General features: G+C 51.5%; 13 protein-coding genes across 13 annotated transcripts; 8 read left to right on the top strand and 5 right to left on the bottom strand.

Moving 5' to 3' along the window:
• Positions 1 to 18: 18 nt before the first annotated feature.
• On the top strand, positions 19 to 1,703 carry BO94DRAFT_582972 (glycylpeptide N-tetradecanoyltransferase swoF; the record flags this gene model as incomplete). Its single annotated transcript, XM_025615519.1, has 4 exons — positions 19 to 72; positions 149 to 588; positions 655 to 1,438; positions 1,506 to 1,703. 4 exons carry the CDS (start codon positions 19 to 21, stop codon positions 1,701 to 1,703), a joined length of 1,476 nt encoding a protein of 491 aa, XP_025470353.1.
• Positions 1,704 to 2,311: 608 nt separating this feature from the next.
• BO94DRAFT_582971 (uncharacterized protein) lies at positions 2,312 to 4,311 on the top strand (the record flags this gene model as incomplete). The annotated part of the gene is made up of 2 exons (XM_025615518.1): positions 2,312 to 2,360; positions 2,462 to 4,311. 2 exons carry the CDS (start codon positions 2,312 to 2,314, stop codon positions 4,309 to 4,311), a joined length of 1,899 nt encoding a protein of 632 aa, XP_025470352.1.
• Positions 4,312 to 4,773: 462 nt separating this feature from the next.
• On the bottom strand, positions 4,774 to 7,454 carry BO94DRAFT_511267 (uncharacterized protein). Its single transcript, XM_025609759.1, has 2 exons — positions 7,144 to 7,454; positions 4,774 to 7,062 (listed from the first exon to the last, which is right to left on the bottom strand). The coding sequence occupies exons 1-2, from the start codon at positions 7,419 to 7,421 to the stop codon at positions 4,833 to 4,835; spliced, it is 2,508 nt and encodes an 835-aa protein (XP_025470351.1). The 5' UTR covers positions 7,422 to 7,454; the 3' UTR covers positions 4,774 to 4,832.
• A 188-nt stretch (positions 7,455 to 7,642) lies between these two features.
• On the top strand, positions 7,643 to 9,933 carry BO94DRAFT_486836 (alpha/beta hydrolase). Its single transcript, XM_025609020.1, has 6 exons — positions 7,643 to 7,798; positions 7,885 to 8,007; positions 8,089 to 8,162; positions 8,234 to 8,434; positions 8,506 to 9,309; positions 9,372 to 9,933. Exons 2-6 carry the CDS (start codon positions 7,898 to 7,900, stop codon positions 9,434 to 9,436), a joined length of 1,254 nt encoding a protein of 417 aa, XP_025470350.1. The 5' UTR covers positions 7,643 to 7,798; positions 7,885 to 7,897; the 3' UTR covers positions 9,437 to 9,933.
• A 21-nt stretch (positions 9,934 to 9,954) lies between these two features.
• Positions 9,955 to 13,247, bottom strand: BO94DRAFT_563961 (elongation factor G). Its single transcript, XM_025614387.1, has 4 exons — positions 12,842 to 13,247; positions 12,627 to 12,738; positions 10,539 to 12,568; positions 9,955 to 10,472 (listed from the first exon to the last, which is right to left on the bottom strand). Exons 1-4 carry the CDS (start codon positions 13,042 to 13,044, stop codon positions 10,418 to 10,420), a joined length of 2,400 nt encoding a protein of 799 aa, XP_025470349.1. The 5' UTR covers positions 13,045 to 13,247; the 3' UTR covers positions 9,955 to 10,417.
• A 255-nt stretch (positions 13,248 to 13,502) lies between these two features.
• BO94DRAFT_347015 (LYR motif-containing protein 2) lies at positions 13,503 to 14,232 on the top strand. Its single transcript, XM_025607079.1, has 5 exons — positions 13,503 to 13,684; positions 13,735 to 13,792; positions 13,849 to 13,931; positions 13,986 to 14,009; positions 14,061 to 14,232. Exons 1-5 carry the CDS (start codon positions 13,601 to 13,603, stop codon positions 14,118 to 14,120), a joined length of 309 nt encoding a protein of 102 aa, XP_025470348.1. The 5' UTR covers positions 13,503 to 13,600; the 3' UTR covers positions 14,121 to 14,232.
• rcf1 (respiratory supercomplex assembly factor RCF1) lies at positions 14,211 to 15,178 on the bottom strand. Its single transcript, XM_025609758.1, has 4 exons — positions 15,170 to 15,178; positions 14,983 to 15,103; positions 14,838 to 14,908; positions 14,211 to 14,771 (listed from the first exon to the last, which is right to left on the bottom strand). The coding sequence occupies exons 2-4, from the start codon at positions 15,018 to 15,020 to the stop codon at positions 14,344 to 14,346; spliced, it is 537 nt and encodes a 178-aa protein (XP_025470347.1). The 5' UTR covers positions 15,021 to 15,103; positions 15,170 to 15,178; the 3' UTR covers positions 14,211 to 14,343.
• A 923-nt stretch (positions 15,179 to 16,101) lies between these two features.
• BO94DRAFT_511255 (threonine dehydratase, biosynthetic) lies at positions 16,102 to 18,216 on the top strand. The gene is made up of 3 exons (XM_025609757.1): positions 16,102 to 16,389; positions 16,455 to 16,671; positions 16,730 to 18,216. Exons 1-3 carry the CDS (start codon positions 16,210 to 16,212, stop codon positions 18,025 to 18,027), a joined length of 1,695 nt encoding a protein of 564 aa, XP_025470346.1. The 5' UTR covers positions 16,102 to 16,209; the 3' UTR covers positions 18,028 to 18,216.
• A 336-nt stretch (positions 18,217 to 18,552) lies between these two features.
• BO94DRAFT_459857 (50S ribosomal protein L36) lies at positions 18,553 to 19,069 on the top strand (the record flags this gene model as incomplete). The annotated part of the gene is made up of 3 exons (XM_025607860.1): positions 18,553 to 18,822; positions 18,929 to 18,963; positions 19,030 to 19,069. The coding sequence occupies 3 exons, from the start codon at positions 18,553 to 18,555 to the stop codon at positions 19,067 to 19,069; spliced, it is 345 nt and encodes a 114-aa protein (XP_025470345.1).
• Positions 19,070 to 19,798: 729 nt separating this feature from the next.
• BO94DRAFT_459757 (histidine phosphatase family protein) lies at positions 19,799 to 21,382 on the top strand (the record flags this gene model as incomplete). Its single annotated transcript, XM_025607856.1, has 4 exons — positions 19,799 to 20,573; positions 20,624 to 20,741; positions 20,800 to 20,901; positions 20,962 to 21,382. 4 exons carry the CDS (start codon positions 19,799 to 19,801, stop codon positions 21,380 to 21,382), a joined length of 1,416 nt encoding a protein of 471 aa, XP_025470344.1.
• Positions 21,383 to 21,947: 565 nt separating this feature from the next.
• On the top strand, positions 21,948 to 23,181 carry BO94DRAFT_621960 (DUF3716 domain-containing protein; the record flags this gene model as incomplete). The annotated part of the gene is made up of 2 exons (XM_025617035.1): positions 21,948 to 22,254; positions 22,316 to 23,181. 2 exons carry the CDS (start codon positions 21,948 to 21,950, stop codon positions 22,780 to 22,782), a joined length of 774 nt encoding a protein of 257 aa, XP_025470343.1. The 3' UTR covers positions 22,783 to 23,181.
• On the bottom strand, positions 22,835 to 24,937 carry BO94DRAFT_532516 (NAD-dependent succinate-semialdehyde dehydrogenase). Its single transcript, XM_025611132.1, has 4 exons — positions 24,556 to 24,937; positions 24,404 to 24,491; positions 23,069 to 24,338; positions 22,835 to 23,008 (listed from the first exon to the last, which is right to left on the bottom strand). Exons 1-4 carry the CDS (start codon positions 24,676 to 24,678, stop codon positions 22,897 to 22,899), a joined length of 1,593 nt encoding a protein of 530 aa, XP_025470342.1. The 5' UTR covers positions 24,679 to 24,937; the 3' UTR covers positions 22,835 to 22,896.
• A 519-nt stretch (positions 24,938 to 25,456) lies between these two features.
• On the bottom strand, positions 25,457 to 27,579 carry BO94DRAFT_511246 (uncharacterized protein; the record flags this gene model as incomplete). Its single annotated transcript, XM_025609756.1, has 2 exons — positions 27,543 to 27,579; positions 25,457 to 27,494 (listed from the first exon to the last, which is right to left on the bottom strand). Exon 2 carries the CDS (start codon positions 27,326 to 27,328, stop codon positions 25,457 to 25,459), a length of 1,872 nt encoding a protein of 623 aa, XP_025470341.1. The 5' UTR covers positions 27,329 to 27,494; positions 27,543 to 27,579.
• Positions 27,580 to 27,765: the final 186 nt, after the last annotated feature.

Below are 27,765 nucleotides of genomic sequence, written 5' to 3'. Positions count from 1 at the left end.
CCCATCGCGCGAGCTGTCATGTCTGACCCCAAGGATAACAAGGGCAAGGCCCCCGAGGCGCCCAAAACCGAAGTAAGTATCTTGCCCACCCTGAGCCTGACGTTTCCATCCCTCAATGCATCGAGACCCTCTAACCGGTAGCCCATAGTATGTGCCAGGTCAAAAGCTGACCTCCAAGGCGGCGGAGGCGCTGCTGGAGAACAACCCCGCCCTGAAGAACGAATTGGCTGGATTGGATAAGGACAAGGCTGCGGATGCTCTGCGAAAGATGGATATTTCTGAACTGTTGACCGGTCTGGCGGTGGGTGGAAAGAACCAGAAAGATATGGCTTCGTACAAGTTTTGGCAGACACAACCGGTGCCTCGTTTCGATGAATCGGCCAACGATGCTGGCGGACCTATCAAGATGATCGATCCCGAGAAGGTGTCCAAGACCCCCGATGCGCTGATCGAAGGTTTCGAGTGGACTACACTGGACCTTACGAATGACGACGAACTCCAGGAACTGTGGGACCTGCTGACATACCACTACGTCGAAGATGACAATGCTATGTTCCGGTTCAGATACTCGAAGTCCTTTTTGCATTGGTTGGTTCACAGCATTATACTCCCTTAAATTATTATCGCCCATTGCTGACTGAAATGGGGTTTCAGGGCTCTGATGTCGCCGGGCTGGAGGAAGGAATGGCACGTCGGTGTCCGTGCTACCAAGTCGAAGAAGTTGGTTGCTTCCATCTGCGGTGTCCCCACGGAGATCCGCGTGCGCGATCAAAAGCTCAAGGTGACGGAGATTAACTTCCTGTGCATTCACAAGAAGTTGCGCTCCAAGCGCTTAGCCCCTGTTCTTATCAAGGAGATCACCCGTCGTTGCTATCTGAGTGGCATCTACCAGGCAGTCTACACTGCGGGTGTGGTTTTGCCGACACCTGTGAGCTCTTGCAGGTACTACCACCGTCCGTTGGATTGGCTGAAGCTCTACGAGATCGGCTTTTCGCATCTTCCTCGTGGCTCCACCAAAGCCCGTCAGATCACCAGAAACCACCTTGCCAGCCATACCTCTACTCCCGGGCTACGTGTTATGGAGGCTAAGGACATTGATGCTGTCAAGGATCTGTTGGAGCGGTATTCCCAGCGATTTGCGTTGAACCAGGCTTTCACCCGTGAGGAAATTGAGCATTGGCTGCTACACAAAGACGAGGACGGGAAGGAACAGGTGGTTTGGTCTTACGTGGTTGAGGACGCCGAAACCCATAAGATCACTGACTGCGTGTCCTTCTACAACCTTGAGTCTACCGTGATCCAACACCCCAAGCACGACAATGTGCGCGCAGCTTATCTGTACTATTATGCCACGGAAACTGCCTTTACCGGGGACCTCAAGGCTCTAAAAGAGAGACTGCTGCTGTTGATGAATGACGCTCTCATCCTCGCGAAGAAGGTATTATATGGACTTCCCCGCATCCAACGGGGTCCTAGACACGTCGCTAATCCCATTCTCACAATAGGCTCGCTTCGACGTTTTCAACGCGCTGACCTTGCACGACAACCCTCTGTTCCTGGAACAACTCAAATTTGGAGCAGGTGACGGCCAGCTTCATTACTATCTCTACAACTATCGGACGGTCCCCGTTCCTGGAGGTGTTAATGACAAGAACCTTCCAGACGAGAATAAGATGGGTGGTGTTGGAATAGTTATGCTGTAGGGTCTGGCACTCTGTTGCATTCTTGACATATGGACTTCTCTTCCTCCGTATCTGTTGCTAGTGAGTGGTGGCATGAGAAAGGAGCTGTGGATATTTAACATGAATATAAATGATTTCAGAACCCTTGATACCTCCCAGAGATGGCTGGAGTGGCTGTCGCGATGCTAGGTGCCTGGGTGCCGTGGGTGCCTGGACCTGTCCCGAAAGGAGTTAGTGCAGATGAACCCACTTGTGTCATGCCTCAGGTGCCAAGGCTGTCTGGTTCCCGCATGCGGGACTCGCCCTCCCATTGTTAGCAAGCATCCCCCCCGACTTTCCTTCTCTCCCCATCAACAAAGTTGCTTGGCTGTTTCTCGGTCTCTCGGAGATTTGATGGGTTGACGCGTCCCTTTTCCCTTATCCCACGCAGATCCCTCGATTGTCGGGTCGACCTCCAGTAGTTGATGGTGATCGTCAGCCATATACATAAAGTGGGTTTCACTTCGTCATCACTACGGAGCATACCGATTAAGCTACAACTGTCCACTGCTATCCACTCACGGCTCAATCTTGCCTGGATACTTTCCATATTCTCATAGCTGTCAATTTTTACCCTGTTGTATGCCAAGATGGGATTAGGCCAGTCGACTGAATCTGAGAACCAGGCGTCCTCTCCAGGTCAGTAGTCCATCCTCTTCTTTGAGATTGTACCTATGGGGCTATTCTATGCTATAACAACGAATGTTTACAGAACAAGCCTGTCTCTAACAAGAAAATAGAGGAGCTGAGCTACATGCTTGCGGAACGCTTTGCTACAAAATGCTTCTCTCCTTTGGAATTGACACATCTAAAAGACAACTTCTTTACACGCGCTATTGACCAAGGTGGCTGGAAATACTGGAATGAGAAGATACTCTCTGATTTCTTGGGGATTCCAGATAGCAGTGATTCTCAATGTCCTCTGGACGCGGGCCCGGTGATTTTCCGCATGGTCTCGTACTTGGGGGCATTTCCTTTCCAAAATACGTTAGCGCCAAGCGTTCTAACATTTGACGCTATGGTGAAAGTGATTGTCTTGCTGACTGAACGATATGGAAAGGTTCTGAGGAGAGCGCGCAGAGATAGGATACGGCTGCTTTTTGGGAGTCTTGCTGATGTTGGAAGGAAAGATGTTGATCAGCAAAGTAATGACGATGAAGTGAAAGAGGATGCAGATTCATCTGCGGCGAGCTCCCATGCTCCAGGGTTTGCTGTCGACGAGCCACTTAATGATGATTATGAGGACGAGGAAGATGATGACCTTGCACTGGCTGCTTTGGAATCTTTGGATGCCATTGAAGTCTTCAAGCACGACTCCCGCATGGACAGGGCCGTCTACGAAGCTCGAATATCCGCTGATACGCTCCGTCGCCTCTTGATGTTACTTATTGTCATTTCGCCCTTGAAGTTCCTTGAGCCTGTAAGGACATACACATCCGATTTAAATGGAAAGCGCATGGAAGCAATTCGGGCGGAGGCCGATAGTATCATGGCGGCATTCAGACAGGAGCCATCCGGCGGGATAAGCTACAAAGAATTCTCTCGGATCGTGACTTCATCATTCCCATACCTTTTTGATCCTCTGACACCATTGTTTGAGCATCTTCTTTTCAGCAGAAATCTCAACTTATCCCAAAAACGCGATAGGGCTGATTCGGCCGCGTCAGAGCCGGTCGAAGAACCTCCGGAAGATCTATCTTCGCCTCCCGCCATTACGCTCCCGGGTAGTTTTGAATCAATGATTCTGGACCCAAGCACCATATCACATCTTTCATTCTTTCTTCCCTCATCCTCCGAAAGCTTGAACTTCCTCCGTGGAAACTCGCGCCTACACCCTGTCTTCTCAACAGTCGCACACGGATCCTCTCTGACTTCCTTTTCCCACCACGTGCTTACCTGGTCCTCAGGTACCCTTCTTGTACTCGAAGGTGCCACCGAAACAGGCGATATGGTAACTCTTGGTGCATACTTACCACAGCCATGGAAGTCATCAACGTCAACTCAGACCACTTCCAAATTTTCTGATTCAGTTCTTCCATGTCTTTTCCAACTCTCACCCAAACACCTGCTTCTACAAGGAAACAATTCCCCATCTGTACAACAGCCGAATGCACCTGTTGCCTACTTCTCCGCAAATTCGGGCATTTCAATAGGTTGCCAAATTCCCCCTTCATCACGAAGCAATAAAAAGCCTCCCACTCCTCTTGGGGCCGGTAGTTTAACCATCGATGTCAGTCTTGAAACCGCCGAGTTCCATGTTTCGCCAATCGGCCGTAACGGCGTCTTTCTCCCCCCACCCTCAGGATCTACTCCGGAGAACACAGCCAAAACGCAAATTGAGATTTACAACTTAGAAGTGTGGGGTCTAGTCCCTGATCCCACAGCCACCTCCGCAGATGGCGGCAAAAGCGCTGTTGAATTACAACAGGCCAAGTGGGAATTTGAAGCTCGCGAGGCAGAGCGAAGACGCAACCTTAACCTGAAGGCCGGACCAGGCGGTTCTGACGTCGACAGTGCTAGATGGTTATTGGAAACTGCAGGCTTAATTGGTGATGGCAGTGGCACTGGACGAGCCGGAGGCAGTGTTTAATAGCATTTGGCCCATCAGAATCTTGTCTATACTTACTACCTGTGTTATGATTTATCTGGACACGTGTGATCTCTTGCGAGTGAGAACTTCCTTCTGGTCCTATCTCCATGAAACCTCCCAAAATCAGAACATATTGCATCGTGACCACCGTGTCAAAATTGATATTACAGCTGTTTATCGGGGAAACTTCACCTGTCTGAAAAAAAAGAACGAAAAACAGGAGTGGATGATGTCGAGGTCAAGTACATCAAGCTTCAACCACCACACCCAAGAAAGAAGGATTGAAATTCTGCACCACCGCTCATACAAAAGCACCTGATATTGATCAACTGCACGTGACGTGAATGTAAAGGCCGGAGGCCCAAGTATGTAGATATCCAACACCACATGCTTCTTACATAGGGAGGAGGATGGTTGAATGAATGGGAGCTATGTCGAGAATAGAGTGAAAAGTCATGTATTCATATCCTGAATGCATTAATCTAGTTCTGCGTCTCCTATGGACGTTTTGTATCTATCTCTCACGCACCCAAAGGCGGAAGTCCAGTGGGTGGGCCATAGTAATCCTTTAATTCCTCTTCCTCTTCCTCTTCCGCAGCGGGTTTGTCAATGTTCTCGATGTCGGATTCCTCATCTATTGTTTTGCTTCTGGATTGTAACCGGCCACGTCCACCAGGGACTGGCGTTCCGCTCTTCTTTGTATCCTCTGCCTCGCGACCCTGGTTATCGTCCTGCTCTTCATGGGGTAGACGATATGCCAGGAATCCTTCAGGGGCACGTTCCGCTCGGTCCATGATTTCGTTCATGTGCTTGCGCACCTCCTCTGGGGGTTTCACGACACGGCTTAGAGGCTCGAGGACTTTGGGGTTGTTGCTGAAGATGCGGAATGTGACGGGTTGGTACCATTCCTTGAGATTTGAGGTGTCCTTGGCGTCTCCTTTCTTGCCCTTTGAATCTTCTTTGTCGGCGGAGGATTTGTTGGGTGTTGCGGATGATTCGGCTTTCTGTTCGGGTTGGGCACTGCCTGCGGCTTTATCGCCGTCAGGTTTGGCATCAGTGGCAGAAGGCTCGGGTTTATTATCGGCCTTCTCTTTTGATTTGTCTTTGTCATTATCCTTCTCCTTGTCTACCTCGCTAGCTTGCTCCTTATTCTTGTCCGCCTTCTTAGACTTGGACTTCGAGGCCTTTCCTTTAGCTCGTGAAGTGGTTGTCTCAGAGGCTGATTCTAGGGGAAAGGGTGTGTTTGGATCCACCTTTTTCACGAGTAAAAATGATGCAAGAACAGTATTACCTCCAGGGAGCCATTCCAAGATCGTGTACTCGGGAAATAGATAGCGGTCACCTGAACCTGCATGTCCGGAAGTACTACTACCATATGGAGTCAGTGGCGACGTAAATTCAAAGACCACAGATTTGTAGTTGAGCCTTGGAGGGGGCGGTGGTGGCGCTGGGCGATAATACGGTGCCGGCGACCCATATTGCGGAGGACGAGATTGTATAGCAGGTGGATGGCCTTGGTAGGAAGCCTGTTGATATGGTGGGTATGGGGGTCCCGGTCGCGGACCGGGCTGCTGTTGTTGAGGTGGCATAGGCCGTACAGCGGGGCTTGACTGCTTTTGCGGATCCGGGGTAGCGGCCGGAGCTGGAGTAACATTGGGGCTCGATACCGGCTGAGAAGTGGATTGGCCTGACGTCGCCACACCTGGTTCTTGTTTTATTGAAGCCGGGGGTGTCGGTTTCGGTGCCTGAGGAGTGGGAGTCTGGGGTGGCTGTGATGGATTCGGGGTTGAGCTAGGGTGGGCAGAGGCGGCGGACGGGGAGGGTTTCGGAACTTGTACCTCAACACGCGGCGAAGTCTGAGGTTGTGGCTGCCCTTGAGATTTTTGTTGAACCGGTTGCTGAGGAGGCTTTTGTGAGGACTGAGATTGCGACTGTTGCGGCGTTTGCTGAGGCTGGGGGGTTTGTGGTGGAGGCTGTGACGGTCGAGAAGGGGGCGGATGGGCAGCAGTGGAAGGCTGAGACTGTCGCTGCTGCTGCTGCTGCTGCTGTTGTCGTTGCTGCTGCTGTTCCCTTGCACGAATGATCGCGTTGAGTTCGTCGATGTGAGCCTGGAAAGCACGCAGTTGCTCTTGGGACGCTTTGCTCGACGCCACCACTCGCATTAAGGCTTTCAGGTCAGGGTCGGAAGCAGCTCGTGTTGCAAGCATCTGAATGACGGGGTCAGGACTAGGCTTTGGCGGCTGAGCGGATTGAGGATTCTGTGAGGGTGATGGTCGTTGCGCAGACTGGGGGCCAGGAGCACGGTGGGGTGGCTGACTCGGGGTTCGAGCGGGATGCGAAGGGGGTGGGTGACTGCCAGAAGAGTAACCGGGCTGAGGTGTTCCCGGGGTCGCCGGAGAGCCCTGGGTGGAATGTTGTCGTGCATTCTGGGATGGAGCAGGAGAGTGAGGATAGGGGTGGTATTGTTGGAAGTTGTTCGGGTGGCCGTAGTGGACCATCGGGCGTTGGGGGGTGGTGTATTGGATCGGCGGCGGCGCATTGGGATCTTTGACAGTGTACAGCATCGCGTCGAAGAGATGAGGTCCAACCACGATGTTGCAAGCTCCAACCTTCGACATAGTCTCCTTAGGTGGATTTTTCCCTTCAATTTGCTCCCTCTTTGTTTTCTTGGGTTTGGTCCAGTATCTCTCCAGGATGCCATCGCTTAACCATTTCTTCTTCGATCGTTCCAAGGAAGCTAAAAGAACCGCACTGTTGCTGGTCAGTGGCTTGGAATTTGGGCAAAAGCAGGCATATAATCTCTGTAATTGACAACCAAGGTGATAGTCGTACCTTTCTGCGAACGACTGATACTCTATCGCCGTGAGACTGGTTGATTGCGGCGAGGCCGTAGTCGGAAGACCCTCTCCATCCTTTATCTTTGTAGGCAAAGGGGTTTCGGTAGGTTCCGGGGGTATCGGTGGTGGTGAAGGGACGACAACTGGAGTAGAAGCCTTCTTTCTGGAGGACTGTTGAGGTTGAGGGGATGGTCGAGAAACGGCTTCGGAAGCTCGTCGCTTCGCCGCGGGTTCGCGACGTTCGCGGGCGGAGAGTCTGCGTTTCTCTGCCATGCTATAATTAATTTATTGACGAGCCGTTACGCGCCAATAAGTAAGCCTATAGGTTAGGACGGCTGTCATTTCGCAGCCTCCGGAGCAGCTGGGATGAAGGGGGGGAAGGGGGTTGCGGAGAAGGGAAAAATGGCGGCGGAGAAAGAAAGGAAGTTGAGGCGTGATCGGGGAAAACCACCGCCGAGCCTCAGTATCTCCGGCCTTTTTATGGGACTTCCACATTCAATAACTCACTCTGTCACTTCCACAAGTCACGTTGGGTGAATGCTCCTAGGTGAATCTCCCCAGCTCTTGTGCTATCTCTATGACGCTTTGTTGAACGTTCGCATGACTTGAGTCTGCTTATCGCAACTACTATCCATCAACGGGTCTTTGAAGTAAGCGACTTCTGGGACATCTCGACTTGCATTTTGCCTCCATACCGACCTTCCAAACCCGCTAATCTGTGTGTAACTACGTGTAGGATATTAACAGCCATGGCTGAGCTTCAGTCCATCTTCAAAAAGGCCTACTGGACGCTGGCCGCCGGTGGCCTGTTCTATATGATCTTCGTCTGCGCCATGACGTATCCCGTAGTCCAGAGATTGTATGCTTCTTTTCCATTTCATGGATTAGGACTCATAATATACGAGTGCATCTTAACTGACCCGTCTTCTAATCGTTTCAGTGCACTCTACGTGAATAAGATCAATCCCACTCGTTGGCAGAATGTCAACTTGGTGGAGTCATTCGGCTTTCTCAGTACGTTAGACGAACTCGGTCTACGTGACCAAGCCATACTCGGGGAACAAGCTTGTTGACTAGAAGTATAGAGACTCAGGTGCAGCCCTTCAATCTGGTGACTCCTGACAACGAAACGCTGTACGGATGGCATCTCCTGCCCCTGCACTTGTGCCATGAGCATGAGGAGGAGCTGAACGCGAACGAACCAAACGGACCACCGGACGATTATACCCAAACGCCTGCATTCAAGCTCCTTAAAAGCGACCCCAATGCTAGGGTGGTAGTTAGCTGTAAGTAGAGGGTGTAGATCGCGACATGTAGCGGCATATAGGACCTGACATAGCTAATCTTTTAATCCCAGTCCACGGCAATGCTGCCCACCTCGCTTCCGCTCAGCGACCAGACATCTATCGACAGACTCTTGGTCTATCAACACCTCAGAATCCCGTTCATGTGTTTGCCATTGACTACCGCGGTTTCGGTCTTTCGACCGGTACACCCACAGAAGAGGGCTTAATCACCGATGGAGTTTCCCTACTCAATTACCTCACCTCCGGCCCATTGCACATACCCCCCTCACGTATTGTAATCATGGGCCAGAGTCTAGGAACTGCCGTCAGTGCCGCAGTCGCAGAGCGTTTCGCATTCGGTTCTCCAGATCCCACCGCTATACAACCAGCACTGAAAGACCCGGAGCCCTTCGCGGGCGTCATCCTCCTAGCATGCTTCAGCAATGTTCCAAGTCTCATCGACACCTACAGCATGAAGGGAATCACACCCCCAATGCTCTCTCCACTGACTGCCTACCCTCGCTTGCAGAACTGGGCCAAAAGCCACATCGTCGATCGCTGGGACACCGCTGCACGAGTCGCACGTCTGTCCGGAGTCAACACCACAGTCAAGGACGACCCCAACCCCGCTTATACGGACAAGGGTCTGGACCTCTTCATCATCCACGCGGCAAATGATGTGGAGATCCCCTGGCAGGAAGGCCGTCGTGTTTGGGCCGCCGCCACAGGCGAGAACATGCAGGACACCCCTGGAAAGATGATTCATTCGAAGAAGGACCACAACGGGCCCAACGAGATACAGGTCTGGGAGAACCAATCGAAGAAGGACGCTGCAGTTGTAAAGCGTGTCCGGTGGGAGCGTGTTAGCTATGGTGGTACGTCAAGCAACAAAGCCTCAACGTAGAGAACAACAACATGCTAACGATAGTTGACTCAGGCCACAATCGCGTGGCGACCTTCTCCGTCGCCGCTCTTTCCGTCTTGAGGGCCTTTGAGAAGTGAATGACCTCGGCATTACCCTTACCTGACGTACCTAGTACAAGCTGAATCCACGTGGACGGCCAGGCTAAACCATGACTCACACTCCAACCAATAGAAACCTAGAAAGAGGAGAGATGTTAAAGGAATCGCGAAAATCCACTTGTAGGGCAGACCAATCAAGAAGGCGCTTGGAGACGCGTCGACGTGGCCTTCTAGACTAAACCCACGTGTGAGATGTTCTAGAGCTTTCGGCTTTCTTTCCGCAGTGAATGACGATATGTGTATGTTCCTGATATGGTGTGTGGGGGGTGTGGGGGTCTGGTTCACTGAATGTCTTGTATATGGGTGCTAGTGGGTGAAGATCTAGAGATATCATAGATCGCATGAGAAAGCGGAAGAATTGTTCTTTATTCTGCATAGTGGGATGAAGTGTTTGTAGAGCTTTGTGTTTCCAAGTTGATGTTTTACAGATGGGTCAAGGTCCTGGGATTTAATAGATATTGGTTATGATATGGGTCATTGGAGCATTATTTGCATTTGTATTTATCAGGAGATGATAGTCGAGACATAATCTCAGTTTGTGCTAATTTAAATGTATGAGAGGAGATGATAACGACCAAAATGGTCCAATATGTACAGTCTGAAACCGGCCTCGCTTTTGTCGGGGATAGACGGCCGAAGGTACCCTACCCACCCGGCCCAGTGGTACTGAAGCTTTTCAATGCCCACAGGGCCCGTCTATATTGCTTGATAAATAATACATGGCGCCAAATTATCTTAACATAAATGAAAACATAGTCTTCGTAGTGAAATACACGCCGAGAAGGGAAAGAGGTAGGCGGGGGAATAGGGCACGGGTGGGGGATGGTATGTTCAAGGTCCCGAGAGGAGGCGTAATGAGATATCCCGTTGAACTGCGTTCACTGACGTAGCGTAGCTTCAGGAAGTGGGTCAGCCTTCACGAAGTCATTCCATGCGTTGATTTGCAGGGTTGCGACAAGCTTATTTCTTGTGCCTGTCGGCTTGGGCCTTCAGGTACTTCGCGATAAGGTCCTTCCTACAATTGGAGTGTTGAATTAGCATCGATCTTGTGTTACAGAGGGCAATAGAGAGAAGAACTTACTGTAGGTGCGGAGGTGCCTTCTCGTAGTGGCTGAACTCCATGGTGTATTCACCCTTACCCTGAGTAGCCGCACGCAGTTGAGAACTGATACCAAACATGCCGTTTAGACTGCAGTCGGCAAACACAGTAAACTCATCCACGCCGACCTCAGAGTCGTTGATCGTAGCATTACGCTTGTTCAAGAGGGCGATAACGTCACCCTGGAACTCAGCGGGGGCCGTCACAACGGTCTTCATGATAGGCTCAAGGATAGAGGGGTTGCTCTCCTTGAAAGCCTTGCGGAAAGCCTGCTGGGTGGCAATCTTGAAGGCCATTTCGGACGAATCAGTCATGTGGGTAGCACCATCATTGATAACCATTCGGGTACCAAGGACCTTGTGTCCAACAAGAGGACCCTTGTCACAAGACATGTGGAAACCCTTTTCACAAGCGAAGAGGAACTTCTCCGAAATACTTCCTCCAACAATCTGTTCCTCGAAGTGGTTCTCGGTAAGGCTTCCAGTCGGCTCCATCCAACCAACGACACGAGCATAGTCACCAGGACCACCCGATTGTTTCTTGAGCAGATGGTCGAACTCGACGCGCTCGCCAATCGTCTCACGGTAGGCGACCTGAGGCGGACCAGTCTCACAGTCGACGCGGTACTCACGACGCATACGCTCGATATAAATCTCAAGGTGCAATTCACCCATTCCAGAAATGAGAGTTTGCTCACTCTCCGCATCAAAGGTCACCCGGAAGGTTGGGTCCTCACGCTGGAAACGGGCCATAGCCTTTGAGAAGTTGGCACCATCCTTGTTGTTCTTGGGCTTGATGGACAAGGAAATGACGGGTTCGGGGACGAACATAGAGGACATGGTGTATCCGAGCTGTCCATCAGTGAAGGTGTCACCGGAAGCACATTCCACACCGAACACGGCGCAGATCTCGCCAGCTCCGACCTCGCTGACTTCCTCCATCTCATTGGAGTGCATCCGAACAATGCGAGGAATCTTGACCTTCTTGTCGTTGCGGGCATTGTAGACGAACGAACCCTTGCGGAGAGTACCTTGGTACACGCGGATGTAGGTCAACTGGCCGAAGTTGCTCTCTTCCAACTTAAAAGCAAGACCGACCATAGGCAAGGAGTTGTAGGAAACCAGCTTCACGGGAGCCTCCTTGCGCTTCTTGTCAAGAGCGAGGTTCTGCACCTCGGCTGGGTTGGGAAGGTAGTCAATAACACCATCCAGCATCGGCTGAACAGACTTGTTTGCCAGTGCGGATCCCATAAAGACAGGGGTGAACTTCAGGCCGATAGTTGCCCGGCGAATGGCTTGTCTCAGTTGCTGTTCGGTAGGCTCAATCTCGCTGAGGAAGAGTTCGGCGATCTCGTCATCAACGTCGGCGAGGGTCTCGATGAGCATTCGCTTTCTCTCTTCCACCACATCCTTGACCTTGTCAGGGATCTCGTCTGTCTCGAAGATCTCCTCACCACTCTGCCCACGGTTGTACACCGCCTTCATGCGAAGCAAATCGACAACACCCTCGAATTCGTCCTCTGCACCGATGGGTACTTGAACAGCAGCAGCCGGAATCTTGAGCTTGTTGTTGATCTGGTCAACAGCCTTGAAGGGGTTGGCACCCATACGGTCCATCTTGTTGACGAAGGAGATTCTAGGGACGTTGTAACGTCTCATTTGCCGGTCAACCGTGATCGTCTGAGACTGAACACCAGAAACAGCACACAGGATCATGACAGCACCATCCAGAACGCGCAGCGCTCTCTCGACTTCGATGGTGAAGTCAATGTGTCCCGGAGTATCGATCAGGTTAAGGTGATATTTCTGATCCTTGCCCTCCGCGTCCTTCTTCACCCAGTCACAGAAAGTAGCAGCGGACTGAATGGTGATACCCTTTTCACGCTCCAAGTCCATGGAGTCCATCTTCGCACCAACTGAATCACGACCGCGGACTTCATGGATTGCCTTGATACGTCCGGTATAGAAGAGTACTCGCTCGGTACATGTGGTCTTACCACTGTCGATGTGCGCCTAAAACAAATATTAGATGCTAGTTCTACAACCACGCCTGATCCACCATGAGCCTTACAGCAATACCAATGTTCCGGACTTTGTCAAGACGCGCAGCTTCAACAGGATCAAGGTTCTCAATGATGGCCTCCTGGGATAGGGAGTCGGGGGTGGCGGCGGCAGCCTCAAGGCTATAGTTATTTACATACAGCAATCAGCAATCGAGCATCAACTATAGATGAATGGCAAGACAAGGGCAAAGCGAGTGAAAACAAAGCGACAGAGAATGCTTACACAGCAGCGGCAGTAGCAGAAGCGTTTCTCCTCTGCTGGGAGCGGCTGCTCAGGATAGACTGATAAGCCGGAGCAACAGTACGGAGAGCAGCCGTCGAAGCGCATCGCCGAGCCAGGAAGTTCTGGGACTGAAGACGGACAGAAGACCTGGTCAGGCCAGAGACGGCACGGTATGGCAACCGCGCGAGAGAAGGGGTCCTCATGATGATCTCCGTGCACACCGAGGCTCAATCGAATGTTGACGCTCTTTGGATCCCCAAGCGTCGCGATCTTTTTTCTGCGGCTCCGAAAAAAGTTCGGGGAAGCCAGGCACGCGGTCACGTGAGATATACCAGGTATGATTGGCCTCCGCCGTCTCGGACTCTATGCAGGCGATGCTCTTTGACTTGTTTTCGTCGGGATGTAGTCTGTCGAGTCACCGAGCGGTATTGTATGACATATTGCTGTCTTTACTCATACCTCTATATTATTGCCCTCTTACAGTAGAGCATGTCAGTCTGGAGGCGTTGTCTATCCCGGAGTCGGACCCCGTGCTCTAGACCATCAGGTACGGGACGGTGACATAAATTGTGTATTGTAATTACAAACTTCGCTGAAATATTTCATAGCCGTACCGCATGGCAGTTTCCTTGACCGCCTTATTCTCCGCCACTGTTGCATGATCGTTTCCAAGAGATTGCGATAGGATAAGGGTTACATTGATATCCCTCAGCAACATTGTTCGACGACCAGTGGTGTACATCATAATTCTCCAGCCAGATGCGATCGTCCCTAAACTTGCTGGCTTCCGTATCCCGCAGCCGGCCGTCGAAGCTCAAAAAGCCAACCATTAGCCTTGATCATGTGGATTATCTCTACCACCAGTCAAATTCCATATACTGACGAATTGATAGTTCATCCAAAGACAACGTGTCATCTCACTATGGCGGGAGATAACTCGAGCACTGAATAGTTAGTCGTGGTTTGTGCGCAATATAGATGTGCCTCGTATACTAATTGGATTAAAGAGATACCAAGTTCGTCGACCAGGGACGAATTACACAGTTATGCTCGACGTGAGTTTGAGCGCAATAGAAATATTACAGATCTGGTAAGCTTTGCGTCAGTGCTCTAGGCCTAAAATTATACTAATAGCTTCCCGCAGCAACATATACGGTATCTAATCTCAGTATGATGATCGCTGGTTCTCATTGAATAAGCAATGTCTGACATTTTATAGACTGGAAAGTCTGAGTTTGAGATGATGAAGCGCTACGTCGATGAGCAGGTCGTAGGCTAAAATGCATGGCCTCACTGAGACCGACAAGATCCCATACTCGAAAGTCTCGAGCATCAATTATGAATCAAGGAGCCGGGGATTCAAAACTTCCGAGAACAAGAGGGTAAGATACAGAGTGTCATTTTGACGAAAATCGAATGCATATATATGTACAATATGATACCCAGATCAATATGAGAATCAAGTAAGAGATACAGCTTCACCATGCCAGCTTTTGCCAGCCTTACTTCTGTCTCGACAGCAAATCCTTCACGGCACTCAATACTCCAATTGACTTCTGCTCAGAGGGCTCAATAGCAGACCGAGCCGCATCCTGTTCTGGGACCGGTTTCTTGGGTTGGGCAGCTTCGTTGGCCGCGGCCTCAATAGCCGCATGACGCTCCCGCCAACCCCGGTCTTCCGTATCCCGAATCTCCAACTCTCGCAGCCAAGCGTCCCGCTTTTCCTGGCTCTTGCGTGCCTCCACCATCTGCTCGAATTCCCTCCGTTGTGTGCGCTCGGTTCTGTAATACATGCCTCCGGCAACCACGGCGATAAGGGTGAAAAACTGGCCGTAGATACGGGCACGGAACATCTTATTCATTTCAACGGAGTCGCCGACCTTCATCGACCGGTAGGCCCGGTAAAGGGCGTAGGAAGTGGCAGCACATCCTATAGTTGATTAGAGTTAGCTAAAGCAGGTTGGTGGGAGGGCGAATCCAAGCTTCAATAACCTACCTAGTGGGATCAGAGGCTCTTCCTTGAGTCGTCTGCGAAACTTTTGGAGCGAAGTTTCCTCCTGGAATTGACTGGAGATGCGAGCTTGTTAGATACTTCCGACAGTGTAATCTCGTGATCTGCGCAAATGACACCATAAACGTACGGATGTTCTTCGAACGATGATGGGAGAGGATCGCTCATCTTGACTGTCACAGGAAAAGCTGCGATTCGAAGTGGCAATTGGGTGAAAGGTTTGGAGCCGCAGGAGTAGGAGTCAATCAAATCTGCTAAGCGTTAGCCAAGTAGCGCTTTAATGGGTAAAAGGACTTGAGCTTCATATGACTGCCGACCTTTTTGATGTTTGCCCGGCTCAACAAAAGTAAATGCAATGCGCGTAAACTTGGAGGGACATGACGTCGGAAGGAACCCGCGGAGATAATTTTCGTACTATTCGGTACATTACATTACATAACAGGAACGTAAGGCACTATACCAGCCTTGACCCTCCGATCATACCATACAGAGATCGTCCGATAGTCTGCCCGGTACTCCGTAAGTCTAGAAAATACCGCATATTTCATTGTCTTTCTAGCAAGGGTCGATCTTCAAAAGGCGGCATATCGGTCAATAATGAACGCTGGGGAAAGGTTCCGAGAAGGTACTTGACTAAGTGCCTCAACAGAGGCTATTTCACTTAAAGCCAAGTCAATTCTGGGTCAATGTGCTGCCTCAAATAAGTAGTTGCGGATCGACGGGAACAAACTCTCTTTTCATCCCTCCTTTTTTTGACTTTCGACTACAACTTTAGAGCAGGTACACATCGACTTGTATCTATAGAATTTGGTTGTTACTTTCCCGACCTTGAAAGAACCAGAAAGGGGTCTGCATCAACCGGTCATCATTTAAGGCTCACGTTCATTGGTCAAGGATCTGAATGTACGTAACAGCCCTTGCAAGTTGCGATTCATCCAGGCCCACCTCGGCCATCCATGGCAGTATGGGTACGGGGTATGTAAGTTCACAATGCCTGGCGATAAAGGCGATCCGTTCCCGCTCACGCGGAATGCACATGGGGCCTAATGGTGGGATAGCTCGCTATTGTAAATAACTTTGGAAGTCCTTAATGCGCGTCTTTTCCCAATTGCCTCGTATCTCCAGCTTCTCTTTTCCCCCAACAAAATACATTGTTTAGGGCTCAGGTCCAGGGTTGATGACATAAACTTTCCCGCTCCGATCACGGAATTTTGTCCCCGCGGAATACGTTGTTTGACGGCCAGTGCCACCGGCCGTTTTTTTACTTGGTTGACTCACGGAATTCCGCCGGATTCTGGACTTTGTCTTTGTTCTTATCGCAATCAACCCCTCAAGTCAATTCTACGAAGACGCCATCATGCCGGGCGAAGTCGCTGAGAATGGCGTTCCGACTCCCCTCCCTGCAAAGCTGAGCAATCTGACTCTTACTGAGAGTTCGCCTCCGTCTCCTACTTCGGAAAAGCAGGATGGACAGGAGCGATCGACAACTGACTTTGGCATCCCTGACGCCTTTCTGCTTCCCAATGGAACCCCAGACGTGAGACTTTTGTGACTATCTACTTTGTATTGGACCTCAATGCTCATATAATTCCTGTATAATAGTACCTCCGGCTGATCCTGACGTCCCGTGTCTACGATATTATCGACGAGACCCCGCTTCATCATGCAGTCAACCTCAGCAATCGCCTGGAGTGTCGTGTGCTTTTGAAGAGAGAGGACCTTCTCCCCGTGTTCAGTTTCAAGCTCCGTGGAGCCTACAACAAGATGGCGCATCTGACTCACGAGCAGCGGTGGAAAGGAGTCATTGCATGCTCAGCAGGTGGGTGGGCGTCCGTGTACTGGTCATGGTGACCGATCGGCTAATACAGATCAAAAAGGAAACCATGCGCAGGGCGTTGCATACTCGGCTCGCAAACTGAAGATCCCCGCCACTATCGTCATGCCTTCGGGCACCCCGGCTATCAAGCATCTGAATGTCGCGCGCCTGGGTGGTAGCGTGGTCCTCCACGGAGATGACTTCGATGCAGCCAAGGAAGAAGCGGTTCGGTTGCAGCAGCAGCATGGACTTACCATGATCCCGCCTTTCGATGACCCCTACGTGATCGCCGGTCAGGGAACCATTGGCATGGAGATATTGCGCCAGGCCAACTTACAGAAGCTCGAGGCTATCTTCTGTGCCGTCGGTGGTGGAGGCCTTATTGCTGGCATTGGCGTTTATCTCAAGCGGATCGCACCGCATGTGAAAGTCATTGGTGTGGAGGCTCGGGATGCCAATGCGATGGCCCAGTCTCTCGACCTTGGCTCGCGCGTGTTCCTCAAGGATGTGGGACTTTTCGCCGACGGTGCTGCTGTCAAGACTGTTGGAGAAGAGAACTACCGGGTGGCACGTGAAGTGATCGATGAAGTCATTCAGGTCACGACTGATGAGACGTGTGCCGCCATCAAGGATGCGTTCGAAGATACACGGTCTATCATCGAACCGGCAGGTGCCCTGGCTCTGGCCGGTCTTAAGAAGTATGTCGCCATGAACCCCAGCCCCGACACGAATAGGGAGCTGTGCGCTATCGCCTCCGGAGCCAACATGGACTTTGACCGTCTTCGTTTTGTCGCCGAGCGCGCTGCCCTGGGAGAGCGGAAAGAGGCGCTCCTGAGCGTCAGGATCCCCGAGAAGCCGGGCGCTTTTGCCAAGCTCGTCGAGGTTGTTCTTCCTCATGCAGTTACGGCCTTCAGCTATCGTTATGCTCATGACTCGTCCGCCGACGTTCTGATGGGCATCTCCTTGTCCGCCTCGACTGGCCGGGATGATTTGGCCAAGATTATCGCCCAATTGACGAGAGGTGGAATGGATGCAAAGGATCTGAGTGATGACGAGCTCGCTAAGAGGCATGTACGCTTCCTGGTCGGTGGTCGCAGCAACGTTGCTGACGAGCGGTTATTCATGTTCGAGTTCCCTGAGCGCCCCGGTGCTCTCGCCAAGTTCTTGACGACTCTTCGTCCTAACCAGAACATCTCCTTGTTTCACTACAGGAACTACGGCGGCGATGTTGGAAAGGTTCTCGCAGGAATCCAGTGCCCTGAAGACGAGAAGTCGGACCTGGAAGCTTTCCTTAGCGACCTGGCCTACCCTTTCACCGAACATACCGACTCCCCGACCTACACGACCTTTCTTCGTTAGCGGAAATGCGCCATGTCTTTCTGTTCGTTTTTGTTATTGTTAGATTTTCTAGAAAACTTAGTGTGGGCCGTTGATGGATCTCAAGTGGAAGTGTTTAGGCGTTTGTTGGGCATAGGAATGATAGATCTGTGTACCTACGTTAGGAACTTTTGTTCGTATATATCTTAATGCAGCATGATATTGACACCTTAAAATTACTACTTTATAAATTACATATTAAACATTCTTAAGTGTTTATCTGTACTGTGAGCAGATGTCTCGCTCTTTCGCATACTGTATAGATGCTCTGGTTCTGTGAGTGCTGCATGATTGGCCAATGAATCCACCAATCAAGGGCAGGCAACCTTGGGAGCTCGGATTCCGGCGGTACAGAAACTCCGGCCAGCATTTGCTCCGAAGGGTTTCCGAACAATCGATCGAGATAGAGCATCTCGGCGGTCTCGAGTCTACATTTCTCGAGCTTTTCTGTCTTCTTGCATTCCTTTCGGCGGCTCTAGAAGGATTGTCTATCCGCAATCCGACAACATGGTGTCTTTCCGTTCCGTCCTTGGGGCCTCGACCGGTGCCCTCCGCCAAATTCTCCCCTCCTTCTCTCGCCGGTCCGCCGCTCTGGTTTCGCGCCCCTTTTCGCAAATCGCCAGGCTCTCCCTCGGCAATGGCCTTCGTCTTTTGCGCTCCGGAAAGCAGACCGGCAATGTGGGTGTCGCTAGCGTGGGGTCAACATTGAGACAGGTTGAGCAGGTCCGGGGGATGAAGACGCGCTCATCGGTTAAGCGGCTTTGTGAGGGGTGCAAGGTATGATACTCTGGATAGGCCTTTTTCCCAGGATTGGAGAAATTGGCGTCTGAAGAGACCTGCCTTCGCTTGGTGTGGGGTGAGGCTAACCAACCGGGAACTACAGCCTGTGCGGAGAAAGAACCGTGTCTACATCATCTGGTAAGGTTACATCGATATGAGCTGCAGGTTGATTACGGCATGATGGCTGACATATGTGCTCAATAGCTCCAAGAACCCGAAGCACAAGCAGCGCCAAGGGAAATAGATGTGGGGACGACAGCAAGAGCATGAGAGAATGAGCGTACCTTCAAACGGGATTTGCTTGCCTTGAACATCAAGCCGACACCGAGGAGACCAATCCCACTACATGATATCGCCACGGTGATAGTGAAAGCATAGATGTTGGGTGGGTATACGGCTACGGGGTCTCGACACTGGGAAAATCGCGCATTTGCTATGGGATACGACCAACTGGTTGGTTAGGCGCTTTGTTGCATTGTCTGTACATTAATTGTGTCTATACATTGGAATTGTCTTTTTCTTTGGCTGCCTCTTCCCGACTGGACCTTTTCTGGGTGTCGATCTGAGGGGGCAATTGCATTTCGGACGAGCGGGGTTCCTCACGCGACACCCCCAGGCTGGATCTTTCTACGCTCCGTTCTTGTTGCATCCTCGCACCAGGTCTTAATCAGGGTAAGAGCCCCTCCAATCTGTTCAAGTCACTGAGCGGTACGGAGTACACTCCGCAGGATTGCGTTATTCCCGTGGCAGCATGCAAGGGGGGTGTCCTAGACTTGGCCATACTATTTAAAAGTTATTTACGACATGCCTCCGATCGTCTGATTGCCCACAGGCCCCTTCTTGCATGCCTGAATGAAGTCATCTTTTGCCCTGCATACCGAAGATCTAGAAAGCGCATATACGTGCATGCTCAATCCTGAACAACAGACCCCCAAGCATAGTTTGCTCTCAATCCTCGACCGGCACCATCGACATGACGCGATTATGGGTCGGAATCGTTTTTCTGTGGTCCATCCCAGCAGTCACTGCAGTAGCCAACTCATCCATCTTCTCCAGTTCACTCATCTCCCAGAAAGTGTTCGACGGGGAGAATTTCCTCAAATATGACGGAGTCCGTGGTCCTTATGTGGACCATGTATCTTACGGGGTCAGTCGCGACACCCCTGCGCAATGCTCCGTTGATCAGGTCATTATGATCAAAAGACATGGAGAACGATATCCCGCATCAGGGGAAGGAACTTCCATCGAACAGGCTCTAAAGAAGGTCAACAACACCATCGCAGGAAATTATAGCGGAGATCTAGCCTTCCTGAAGAACTGGACCTACTTCGTGCCCTCCGACTGCTACGAGGCAGAGACCTGGACAGGTCCCTATGCAGGGTTAACAGACGCCTACAATCATGGCAAGGAATATCGCCAACGCTACGGACACCTCTGGGACGGAGAGTCCGTTCTCCCGATATTCACTGCCGACTTCCAAAGAGTCATCGAGACTGCCCAGAAATTTGGAGAAGGATTTGTCGGTAATGACAGCTACTCGACCAAAGCAGCGCTCAATATCATCTCTGAATCTAGCAGTCAAGGCGCAGATAGTCTGACTCCTACATGCCACAAGCAAGACGACAACGCACAGAATATCTGCAACAGCATGCCATACTACCTTCCACAATTCGATGCAGCTGCAGACCGACTGAATGCTCAGTATCAGGGCTTGAACCTCAACTGGACAGATGTGGTTTCACTAATGCGTACATCTCCAACATCCGGATTACCTCCTTTATCTTCTAACAATCAGCAGTAATGACGGCCTACGAGCTAAACACGCGCTCTTCATCAGACTGGATCAACGTATTCACCACCGACGAATGGATCAGTTTCTCACACATTTGGAACATCAACTTCTACTACTGCTCAGGGTACCCTCCCTCCCCATCTCCTCCACACCCACTCTAACATGTCATCCAACCCATCCAGCCCCGGAAACTCCTACATGCGTGCCGTCGGCGCCCTCTACGTCAACGCCACCCTATCCCTCCTCAACCAAGGCCCTTCATCCAACTCTCTCTTCTTCAACTTGTACCGAACCCCTCCTCCCCCCTCTACCTCTCAACCCCTAACCTCCTCCTCCTTCCCTAGTGCCCACGACAGCAACATAACCCCCATAATCACCGCCCTCGGCATCGCTACCCCACCCACCGACCTCCCCACGGACCGCGTAGCCTTCAACTCCCCCTGGAAAATCGAAGACATCGTTCCCATGGGCGGCCGCCTCACCATCGAGCGCCTAAACTGCACCGACTCCGCCTTCGCACCTGCTGGCTCCTTCGTCCGACTCGTGCTTAACGAAGCCGTTGTACCTCTACAGGAATGCCAGGATGGTCCCGGGTATTCATGTCCCTTGGCCAACTATACGGAGTTTGTGCGGGGGTTGCCTTCTTTTGTATCCGAGTGTGAGGTTCCGGCTGAAGAACCGCAGTATTTGAACTTCTGGTGGAATTATACCACCTCGACGAAGGATAACTATCGTAATGGGAGTAGGTGTAATGGGTTGGCTTAGGGGTGTTGGATAGGTTAGGGTGTGTCAATGGTGAACTTGGATTTCGAAGGAAGGAAGAGTGGTCTGCTCTAGCTCCATAACATAACACAACTAGTCGTATAGCCTCCCTCCATTTGAGTAGATGAGGAGGGAGAGTACTGGGATGTTCCGATTCAATGGAAGTAAATTACACATATACTTACCGTTGAACACACATATATCGAACACCTGTTGACCAACACTGCAGGACAGTAACACTGAGAATTAGTATATAAGCCACGGATTTCCACTTCATCTTCATTTACAACGATTACTCATCATCCTCCGAGATACATCCTTTCTCTAATATCGTTGTTGTCGTTTTGTTAACATATCTCAAATCAATCCCCATCAACAACTTCTTCCTACAATGGCCACCAACAATCTTCTGCCTGCCTTACCGATTCCCCCCTCTCCCTCTCCCTCTCTCTCTCCGTCTTCCTCTCTCTCTCTCTCTCTCCCTCCCTCTCCATCTATCTCTTTCTCTCCCTCCCCCTCCCCCTCCCCGCCAACAACCGACGAATACACGATTCCCTCGGCCATAGCAATGGACCTAACAAGCCTCCGCAACCCCAGTTCGCACATGAGAGTTGCGAAGGCCATGCCCGTTGTGCGGGAACCAGTTCTGCGAAAAATTCGAAAATATAGTCGAAATATGAGTCTGAATCTCGAACCCCGGCAGAACCGCGAAGCGGTGATGTTTCAATGCGTCGGTCCTGTTGCGGAGGTTCCGTGCAAGTGCTGCGCCAACAATCGCGGGCCATTCGCCGAGTGTGTACAGTCGGACGACTTTTGGCGAAAAGAATGTGCGAATTGTCATTTCAATAGCAATGGGTTCCGGTGTGAGTATCATGGTAAGTGTTAGACTTGTGGAGACCTGAAGGGGGGTTTGATGATGCTGATGGATGTCTTTAGTTAATAATCGCGAAGATAAAGCCGGGAAGCGAGAGAAGAGTGTTAGGATTGCGCATATGAGGGGGAGGAGGGATAATGAGCAGGGGGCTAGTGAGAGGAAAGGTCCGTCGGGGAATAAGTCCAGCAGCAAGAAGCGAAATGCAAGCGGCCAGAAGGAACAGCAAGTCGTCCAGCAGTCGTCAGTTGATGTCCAGCAGGCCGAGCGAATCTATCGCCTGATGAACACGGCCGGTGCTTCGTTTGAGGCGGCTGCTGTAGGACTGTCGACAGTGGGGCAGACTTTGATGATGGTAGCCGGCTTGTACGCAGAGGATGCCGGTTTTGTGGGTGACTATGGAGTGCAGGAAGAGGCGAAGGGCAAGAAGCGCAAGAAGCGTGAGGGTGACAAGTCCGGCCTTAAGGAGAAGAAGAAGAAGGGAAAGAAAGGAAAGAAGGATCATCAGAATAAGAAGCAGCGCCGTAAGTAAAGCCGGTAGCATAATGTAACATAACCCCGTTTCCCATATCCCATAATAAACCAAAAAAAAAGTATCCGACCAATCTATCCTATCATATAAAACCGTAATTTGTGCAAAGGCCTTTTACTGTAGAGGCTCAATTCCACCGAAAGTCACACTCTTGATCGTCAAGAACTCATCGATACCGTACTTGCTTCCCTCCCGACCGAAGCCGCTCTGCTTGACACCGCCGAATCTGTGTAGCTTGTTAGTACTAAAACTTGAGTAGGTCTAAGTTGGAGGAGAGAGTACGTACGGAGAAGCAACGTCACTGATAAGACCCGTGTTGACACCAACCATACCGACTTCCAGAGCCTCCGCAACGCGGAAAATGCGCTTGACGTTACCACTGAAGAAGTATCCGGCCAGACCGACCTCAGCGCGGTTGGCAAGATTGACGACCTCCTTCTCGGTCTCGAAGGGGAAGAGACCGGCCACAGGACCGAAGGTTTCTTCGGAGGCGATCAGCATGTCCTTGCTCATTTCGGCGAGGACGGTGGGATCGTAGAAGTTAGGGCCGAGGTGAGGAGCCTTCTGGCCACCAGCAAGGACCTTGGCGCCCTTGGACACAGCGTCACGGACATGTTCATCGACCTTGTCGACGGCGCGGTTGTGGATGACAGGGCCGTGGGTGACGCCCTCTTCGAAACCCGCACCGAGCTTGAAGTCGTTGACCTTGGCCACGAAGCGCTTGACGAATTCGTCGTACACGCCGCGCTGCACGTAGATCCGGTTCGCGCAGACGCAGGTCTGGCCAGAGCTACGGAACTTGGAGGCGATAGCACCTGCAACGGCGGCATCAAGGTCCTCAACGTCGTCGAAGACAATGAAAGGCGCGTTGCCACCCAGCTCCCAAGAGACCTTCTTGATGGTGGAAGAGGCCTGCTTCATAAGAAGCTTGCCGACGTTGGTGGAGCCGGTGAAAGAGACCTTCCGAACCTCTGGGTGGGTAGTGATGGCTTCGCCGACCTCGGGGGTGTTCTGTGCCGCGGTGACGATGTTGACGACACCCTTGGGGATACCGGCGCGGTGGGCCAGCTCGGCGAGGGCATTCGCGGTGAAGGGCGTCTCACCAGGGGACTTGGCAACGACGGTGCAACCAGCCGCCAGGGCGGGACCGATCTTTCTAGTGATCATGGCAGCGGGGAAGTTCCATGGTGTGATAAGACCGCAGACACCGACGGGCTGCTTGAGGGTGATGACCCGGTTACCGGCCACGGAGGACGGAATTGTGTCACCGTAGATACGGGGGGCTTCTTCGCTGAACCATTCGAAGAAGCTGGCGGCATAGTTCACCTCGCCCTTGGCGTCAGCGAGGGGCTTCCCGTTCTCCCAGGTTATCAGGGTGGCCAGGTCCTCTGCGTTGTCGATCATGAGCTGGTACCATCTGCGCAGCATGCGGGCGCGCTCGCGGGCCAGCGTTGTGCGGAACTTGGGGAATGCCTCTTGGGCGGCCTGAATGGCCTTGTCGGTGTCGGCAGCGGTGAATTCGGGGCATGTGCCGATGAGTTTTCCGGATGCAGGGTCTATAGAGAGAGTTCTGTGATGAGTAGTCGATCCTGGAGTTGGGTCGTAAGGGTGTTTGGCCTACCGTGGACTTCAAAGGTCTTCCCGGATTGAGCGTCTACCCACTCGCCATTGACGTACGCCTTCTGGATGAAGAGGGACTTGTCCTTAAGCTGTGATGGTGATCGAGTTTAGCAATTAGCTTGCCTGGGCTTGAAATATGACATGAGCACATACCGGAGGGACGGTGTAACCCATGGTGTAAAGGCGTTTAGCGTAGATGGGAGGAGGAACGGAGAAGGGATAACGAAGGCGCGGTCTCAACAGCTGTCGGGAGACTGGACGAGCAAGCCTATCCATGACTTAAATATATATTGAATTTAGTCGCAGCTAAGCGAATCGTCCCAACAATCGCAATTGGCGGACGAGCAGATCTTCAGCTGCTCTTTCGCTGTTCTTTCCGAAGTCGGTGCGGGGAGACCTCGGTTTGCGGGTGAGAAGGGGATTCCGGGATGCGCTTTGGGGTCTCTGTGCCACAACTTTGCCGGTCTGCTAAGAACAGAAGAACTGAAGGAGTTTCCAACGGGCCTCGGACAAGACCAGCTATTTATTCTCGGCGCCAGCAGTGGATTCTCGCAATGGCGATGCGTCGCGAATCTTACCGGTGGCCGTTCAGCGGGGAGCTCCCGGTCACGTGGGCAGACGTCATTCGGAGCTTCGGGTGGCGCCTTCACTCCTGTTCAGGGTTGCTGTCCGGTTTGAGGGCATGCAGAGCAGTATATATTACTGTTTTGGAGTTCCACGGTGTAAATAGCCTTATTTGAAGGATATATATGGCCTTTTTGGCCTTCCATCGTCTATACTTCGTCTCAAAATACAGTGATGTATCAGGATTACCATATCGATATGCTATCCCTGGTCTCGGTAGATAGAGCCAATCGGCAATGGCTTTGATGACAGCTCCGGAGCCCTCCACCAATCGGGCTCTGCTAGATCTCCGGTATCTCGAGTTGTATTATTGCATTTTTATTACATATTGATATTCAACATCATCAATCGGCATTTAGTTTACAAAACTGTTTTTCCTTCCCAGGTATGAAAAAGGGCAACTGGCCCAAGTATATTGTCTATAAAAATATTACTCGTCATATACATCTCCTTCACCATGTGTGCCGGTCGAAGATCGCCCATCAAGACTTTTAGATCGATAATTCGGATGCATGCGCTTCATGTGTAGATTAAGATTCCACATCCGCGAGAAGCCCTTGCTGTGTCGAGAACACGCCCGGAGAGGACATACCAAATCCTTCTTACGATGGTCCCCTTTGCCTTTTGGTCGAGGCGCATCACCGGCGTCTTCTGGTGCTGTGCTGTTGGCTCGTGATGTAGATCCCTTCGTGGAAGTGGCACGAGAGCGTGACCGTCTGCTTGCCGGTCGAGATGGTTGTGAGATTTCAACCTCGGATTCAGGCTCCGGCTCGGACTCCCATTCGCTTTCTGCGTATCTCCATATCTTCGCATCCTCATCCTGTACATCTTGGTTGACTTTCCCTTCTTTGAGGACTTGGAATGCCATATCTTCGCCAAATAGGTTCGAACATCTCTGTGCTGTCCGCATCACCACAGCTGGTGGCAGGCCTATCATGGACGCGACTCCCAATACCTCACTCCAGTCTCGTATCCCAAGGCGAGCACGACTCCCCGACCGTCGGCGATCGCTACCGATTGAGCGTCCCCGTGAGCGGGAAGAATGTTGCGACCGTGATCTGTAGCGTGAATCCGCTTGGGAAGAGGCAAGTACGCTTGATTCCGGTTCGCTTAAAACATGCGTGCTCTGAGAACGAGCATCGCTTGAACCGCTTTTCCAGGACGACCGTCGGGTGCGTTTTCTTCCTCTAGACTGACTCCTCTCTCTCTGGAGAGCGATTTTTCTCTTCCTGGGAGATAATCCGACTGAGATCATGCTCTCGGTGTCGGTTTGCCAATCACTTGCGGAGCTGTCATCCATGGCCACTCCGCCCTTCCGGGCACGGTGAAGTCCCATGAGTAGATCGTCGAGTTGCGATAGTATATTCCGAGTAAGCGGACGTAGTTGTCGACGTGATTTGTCGTCATCTGTCTGAACAGCAGGACGTAACGGGACTTCATCCATACCATCACGCTCACTCTCCCAGCCGGTGCTTTCCTCTTGCGTCTCAATCTGAGACGCCGACCTTTTTCTTCGAAGTGGGGTATATGGTCTCGCTTTAGATTCCCAGTCCCTGGCCATGAATCTCTCTTTTGCTGTTTGGAGCATGATGGCCATTATAGTTTCCTCCAATTCGGCACTCGGTCGAGGATCTGGCTGCATTCTCAACGTCCAAACATCATCCACACTGCTCCGAATTTCCTCGTCCGGTCTCGGTACTTCTGCTGAAGGAAGAGGCCACGCCGCCCAGCGCTTTGGGGGAGCAAAAGCCTCCATCTCGTCGTGTAGTTGTTCGTTCGTCTCCGTTGCCCGTCTTGCTATTTCCCGAGCCCGGACCCGGAGTGCATAAGCATTGTATAGATGCGCAGCAAGATCCTTAGCTCGAATATCTTCCAGAGCTTGAGCATTTTGTCTCTCTTCGGCAGTCAATTTTCTCCACGTAGATTCAGGCCCCCGAAACCTATTGGGACGATATGAAGGCTCGGATGGGCTCTCTGATTCACGTTGGAAATCCTCAATACGATCCGGAACCTTCTTTTCGGGTGACTGATGGCGAGATGCATAGCTACTCCCATCTGAGGCAGATCCGCCGTCATCACTCTCGACGTACGTAGCGTCGGAGAGACCGTTCTCGATCAACGGTTCCTCTTCCATGACCATATCAAGGTCTGCTTGGCCATCTCCTCCACCAAAGCCAGGCTCTGGGTAGGGTGCCAAATCAGCAACATCCTGGCTGCTAGGGCCTCCGAAAATGGACCTATAAGGCTGCGCTGACTGTGGCGGGCTAAAGCGCGGTGAATGCCTGTTCGAAAGTGAGGACATGCCTCAATGAAATGGTGAAATAGCAGTTGTGGTTATTTTGAGCACATGCAGTGAATATCCAGTTGTGCCAAGCCAAGAAAATCGTAAATTAGGCTAGACAGTGACAATCTAGATGGTTGTCGGTTGACGATATTCGTCAAAGTTTGCCTCGTGGACATGAACTTATCTTCGGAGAATTAGCCATCGGATCTTATTGTAGGTTCGGCATACTTACAGCGAGCCAAATTAGAATTATTTTGCGCACTTCTAGAAATGAATTGGGAATGTTGATGGAGAGATTGAATGCTTGCGGATCTGGAGAAAAAGTCGACTGCACGTGACTTGATACAGGTCTGATTTGGATCAGTCCATCTTCACGAACTTATGCTTTCTGAAACATCAAATACCACTTTTGGGGAGGAAATAAGTCTTGGCTCCGATCGCTATCAAGTTTACAC

Source organism: Aspergillus sclerotioniger (assembly GCF_003184525.1).
Source record: "Aspergillus sclerotioniger CBS 115572 chromosome Unknown BO94scaffold_6, whole genome shotgun sequence".
Taxonomy (NCBI): domain Eukaryota; kingdom Fungi; phylum Ascomycota; class Eurotiomycetes; order Eurotiales; family Aspergillaceae; genus Aspergillus; species Aspergillus sclerotioniger.
This window is presented reverse-complemented; position numbering and strand designations above follow the sequence as displayed.